General features: G+C 50.2%; 1 protein-coding gene across 1 annotated transcript; it reads right to left on the reverse strand.

Annotated features, from left to right (window-relative positions):
* Positions 1-643: 643 nt before the first annotated feature.
* LOC134016193 (meteorin-like protein) lies at positions 644-4906 on the reverse strand. Its single transcript, XM_062455581.1, has 4 exons — positions 3877-4906; positions 2196-2608; positions 1796-1855; positions 644-1377 (listed from the first exon to the last, which is right to left on the reverse strand). Exons 1-4 carry the CDS (start codon positions 3969-3971, stop codon positions 1046-1048), a joined length of 900 nt encoding a protein of 299 aa, XP_062311565.1. The 5' UTR covers positions 3972-4906; the 3' UTR covers positions 644-1045.
* Positions 4907-5589: the final 683 nt, after the last annotated feature.

A 5589-nucleotide genomic window follows, 5' to 3' on the forward strand; every position in this document is an offset into this window, starting at 1 on the left:
GCCCGGTCCCAACACAAGCTCTTCTCCTGTCTGGCCCCCCAATGGTGGATTCACCTCCCCACCTCCATCAGAGACACTGACTGTCTCCCCACCTTCAAGAAAAGGCTTAAGACACACTTGTTCCGGGAATACAACGGTACTTAGGAATGATTTGCTGGACCAGTTGTAACTGATTTAACTTCTTGTACTCCCTGTGAATTATATTATATTATTGTTGCCTGCTTTTTCCACAGGTACACTCTTGCACTTTTGAGGTTCATGTTGTTTAATTTGTAACTTGTTTAACTGCATGCTCTTATGGTTCTCCCTATTGGCACTTATTTGCTTTTCACAATGTATGCTTCATGTTTGGCAACTCACAATGTTTGGGGCTATCTCGTTGTTATGATCAGTGACCTATACTTTTTTGTAAAGCTCTCTCTTGGAAGTTGCTTTGGATAAAAGCGTCTGCTAAATGATTAATGTAATGTAAATGTAATGTAATGTAAATGTAATGTAAATGTAATGTAATGTAAATGTAAGCTCAGGCAGTTTCATTCTGGAAACAAAACACACACACACACACACACACAGGCAGACACTCAAACACAGCTTTCATTCACACACACATATATGCAGTTCAACTTTGTCAGAAGACATCATAAAGGATATATAAAGCACTTTCATTTTATTTGATTCACACGTTTAATCAACTCGTGCAAATATACATTTACTCTCACCCACCCAGAAATTAATCACACAATACACACACACACACACACACACACTTTCACTCACTCACTCATTACTTCACTCACTAGACAGTGATAGTACAACTGCCCTTGTTGCTATGCAATAGTAATATTTTGACCTACTGATGAAGTCCAGGTCCAATCATGCATCAGCCCCACTGTTGGTCCCACCCCTCTGACCACTCTGCTACTCCCATTGGTTCAGCAAACCGTCACTTACTACCCTTCAACCAATCCTGGGCCAGTATTTCCCTCTTTCCTTTGGCACATTCAACCCCAGTGTTTATTCCTGCCAAACGATTGGTGGAGGGCTGTCAGTCAGTTTCCATGTGACAGGGGTTACTTCCTGTTTCCTGTGCAGCCCGGTACAGCTTCAGGAAGTCCCTGTATCTCCGAGTGCAGCCAAGCCACGCCTCCCCAAAGTGAATTGCCCCGGTGACAAGAAGCTCCTCCCCCTTTCTTTCCGCCCCCACACCACACGGCAGGGGCGCGTTCAGAGTGATGCCCAAGCCCCGCCCTCTGGCCCCGCCCCTTGCAAACATCCCACCCTTTTGACGGAACAGTCGCGTCAGTTCCATGGAAACGGAGTGGTAGTCTGCGCCCGGCGACAAGGAGCTCTTTTCGCCACGGATTCTACCCCGGCCCACTATAGGAGTAGGAGAGGGGGGAGAGAAGGGGGAGGGGGGAGAGAGGAGGGGAGGGAGGAGAGAGGAGGGGAGGGAGTGAGAGAGGAGGGGAGGGAGTGAGAGAGGAGGGGAGGGAGGAGAGAGGAGGGGAGGGAGGAGAGAGGAGGGGAGGGAGTGAGAGAGGAGGGGAGGGAGGAGAGAGGAGGGGAGGGAGTGAGAGAGGAGGGGAGGGAGTGAGAGAGGATGGAGTGAGAGAGGAGGGGAGGGAGTGAGAGAGGATGGGGGAGATATGAAGAAAGGACAGGGATTAGCTATACATTTTTTCTACCAGTAAAACAGCAAGCAGTTACTACACATGCTAGTGTGTGTATACTGTATGTGTGTGTCTGTATATGTCTGTGTATGTGTGTGTCTGTATGTGTGTGTTTGTCTAGTCACCAATGTCGCTGGTACACACAGCCATGAGGACTTCTTCATCTGAACAGTGTTTACAGGAGGCTGAAAGAGTCACACAGGAGAGAAGAGCATGATGAACACACAGACACACAGCCTGATGCTATCAACCAATCATGTTCTCCGCCCTGGTGGCCGACCCACAATGCTGTTCTCTGGGGAATCTGATTGACAGCTGCTAGATGATTGTCTGACCTATGGTCTTGACCCTGCCTTGACCCTTGATTGTTCTGCTTGTTTATATATGTCAGGGGAGAGATAAGTGTTAGGAGGAGGAAGGGGAGAGGGAGGGACAGACTGGGAGGGCAAGAGAGGGAGAGATGGAGGTATGACAGAGACATGGTGAGGGGAGAAGAAGGTGTGTGTGTGTGTGTGGACAGCCTACCTGGGTCAGCTCCCAGGTATGGGTGACTGGGAGTCCAGACGGAGGGACTGGTCACCAGCTCATACTGGAACGCCAGCGTCTCCCTGCCCACGTCCCTCCGGCTCACTGCCTCCACAAACAGCGCCCCCTCTGCCAGGCTGAAGCACTGCACCCTGGCCCCCTGCTGCCCCTCCCCCAGCAGCAGTCTCAGCTGCCCGGCCCGCTCCACATACACCCGGGCCCCCTGGGAGTCGGCCCGGGCCTTGATGCAAGCCTGGGGCCCCGGTGATGGCCCGCCCCCTGGAGGGGGCTCCGTGTTGGGCCGCAGGTTGACGACGAGGGCCCCCGTCGGGTAGAGCCACTCCAGGGACCCCTGGGAGCAGCGCAGGTAGACCTGCTCCACGTCCTGCTGGTGGGACTCATGGCTCAGACCACTGAAGGGGGGAGGAGGGGGAGGCAGGGGAGAAGGGGGGGGGGAGAGAGGAGAGGGGGGCAGGGGAGGAGGGGGGGAGGAGAGGAGAGAAGGGGGGGAGGAGGGAGGGGAGAGGGCAGAAGAGGTTCACCATATGACATCCCGGCACTGCCAAATCACGTTGTGTCCTTGGGCAAGGCACTTCACCCTATTTGCCTTGGGGGGGAATGTCCCTGTACTTACTTTAAGTCGCTCTGGATAAGAGCGTCTGCTAAATTACTAAATGTAAAAAATGTAATGTAAACGATCTTACAAATTATTTTATTGTTCCATCGCGTACATAATCACACCTGTACTCAAAGAAACACGCGCTGCGTCAACAAAGGTTATCTGTTGGCCGCGAACTTGAAAGAGTAACGTTGATAGTTAGGGCTCCGGTGAAGATAAGAAATGAGCCGCTACAAATTAAAGCGCTTAAATAATGGCTGGGCAGTGCCACTGCGCGCGCAGAGAGATCAAGAGACGATTACGACGTTGTTAGAAATTCGACGTCGTAAAATCTTTACAGACCCCAATCAGGCAAAGTGCGGCAAGTCTGGCTTTGCTTTAATGTTGTTATTTATGTTTTACGTTGGCGGCACGTCAAAGGCAGCGAACGCCATTTGACCGGTATCCATGGGTCAACCTCCCATTAGCGCGTGACATGTTTACAGGAAGGACGGTGCATGCGGGAGCCCACATCAATATGATACTGAACCTATAGGGCGAGGGCAGGCACGCGATCAGGACAGACGCTCGATCATTTAACAGACTCTTTTATCTATAAGAGACATGCACAGGGAAAATCTAGCCTATAACAACCTATTGATCTGCAGTCTAACACTCTTAACATAAATACCCACCCCATCATAAAAATGCTCAACACACACCTCGTTATTTGAGCACCGCCACGTCAAGTAATAAACTAACCCTATAAAAACGTTATTTTACATGTAGATCCTTTCACCCTTTCTTCCCTCGTTCACTCCTTAAACCTCGAGCTTCGGACGAGAGCCGGTATCTGTTTTTGTTGATTGCAGCATGTCCCCGAAGCCCGTCTGACCTCACGCTCCACTCTTCCGTTAGTTTAATTAAATTCGAATAAGATTGATTAAATCGTTACTTTTAGAACATCGACAAAAGCAGCACATCAACTTGTTACGTTTACGTTATTGTTTTGGAGTATTTCCTTATTTCCTATTAAAGCATCTTCGACAAAATAAATCAAATGTTAATGTAAGACGGACTCACCTTCCTCGCCAGTTGCACTGGTCACTGGAGTACTGTGCCCCGACGCTGCTAAGCAACGAAGCCGCAATCCAGTGGGTTAACCACGGCCAGAGCATGTTCGCCTCCCCGCTAAGTACACCCGGCCCCGCGGAAGTCCAACTGCGGTCCAACTGCGCGTTACGCGAAACCTTAACCCACCGAGATATCCACGAGCATTCTTGTGTCCGGTAATCAGGCTATTTGCATTTTCAGTTTAGAATTTACTTCCTCGTACGGCCAGTGTCATGTTAAGACGTTGTATCTGGTGGGACGGCTAGAGAAGCGGCCGCTGGAACGGAGGACCTTGGGGGCAATTATAAGTGCTGCTGCGCTCAAGCTCTTCAAGCGCCCGCGTCATCAGTCAGAGGCTTGTGCCAGCAGCTGACTGCAACTTCGCTCAAGTGACACGCGGCGCGCTTCTTGCAGCGTGTGTGTTTATGAGAAAGAGGGAGGGAAAGAGAGAGAGAGCGAGAGACACAGAGAGAGAGAGAGAGAGAGAGAAATAGCGAGAATTAGACAGAGAGACAGGAGAGAGACAGACAGGAGAGAAAGAAAGAGAAACAGTTGTTCTCCCTGTTACATCCAAGGATTATTTGCGCCAAACCTCCAAGTACCCCGAAAGATCCATTCAGTCAACATTCCCAGTTTCTCACCACGAAGAGCAACCGAGATGTGTCTGTAAGTTTTATTTTAAAGCCGTATCGAACGGCTGACTTAACACAAAGTATTTCCTATTATTTCCTAAGAGTGCGTGTCGTCATCTGTAAAGGTTGTAGTGTTGGGCGTGTTCCCGGAGAACAGCCAGGTCACACTCCGGCTCGAAACGCCCACTTCTCGTGCGGTTTTCCCGTGAGAAAACAGTGGGAACAGCTACCGTTAAACCAACTCGCCACATTCCCCCGCACGGTCAGGGCAATGTAATGCATTTCGACCAACAATGAAAAATACCTACAGACCCCCCTTTTTGTCCCCTCCCTTTCTATGTTACACACACACACACACACACACACACACACACACACACACACACACACACACACACACACACACACACACACACACAGTTAAAGTATACCTAAAACAACAGCAGTGATATGTAATCAATCTTATTTCCAATAGCCTACATTGTAACATGTGAATTGTCTTAACCTAATACAAGATTGATAGTATACTAATACAATGAATGAGATAGTCACACTTTAACACAGATAGAGGGGATATGGGAGAAAGAGAAAGAATTACACAGAAATAAAGAGAGAGAAAGAGAGTAGGCGAGAGGCAGAGAGAGAGAGGGAAGGAGCGGCAGAGAGAGGCAGAGAGAGAGGCAGAGAGAGAGAGTTGAGCTCAGACAGCTGTGCTGACATGCTGTCCACCATCTTAGATGTTTACAGACATTGACCTTTGACCCTCCTGACAATTTATCCCTTCTTATCCACGTGCTGTCACCTGGCTCTCACCCCCTCCCCCTCTCTCTCCCCCCACCCACCCCCACCCCCACCCCCTCCCTCCCTCCCTCCTCAGTTAAAGTGGCAGTAGTCCAGTGCCTCAGTCAGATGGAGAGAGTTGAGGTTCTCTTCCAGCCCTCCCCCCGTCAGGTCCTGCAGTGGAGGTAGAGAAGAGAGGGAGGGGGGGGAGAGAGAGAGAGAAGGGAGGGGGGGAGAGAGAGAAGGGAGGGGGGGAGAGAGAGAGAGAAGG

This window comes from Osmerus eperlanus, unplaced genomic scaffold (genome assembly GCF_963692335.1).
Source record: "Osmerus eperlanus unplaced genomic scaffold, fOsmEpe2.1 SCAFFOLD_85, whole genome shotgun sequence".
Taxonomy (NCBI): Eukaryota; Metazoa; Chordata; class Actinopteri; order Osmeriformes; family Osmeridae; genus Osmerus; species Osmerus eperlanus.

Coding starts and splice junctions, on each gene's coding strand:
- LOC134016193 (XM_062455581.1), bottom strand. CDS start 3,971: ATGCTCTGGCCGTGGTTAACCCACTGGATTGCGGCTTCGTTGCTTAGC. Junction 2,609..3,876: donor CAGTGCAACTGGCGAGGAAG/GTGAGTCCGTCT, acceptor TCCCCCCTTCAG/TGGTCTGAGCCATGAGTCCC. Junction 1,378..1,795: donor TGTGTGTACCAGCGACATTG/GTGACTAGACAA, acceptor CTACTCCTATAG/TGGGCCGGGGTAGAATCCGT.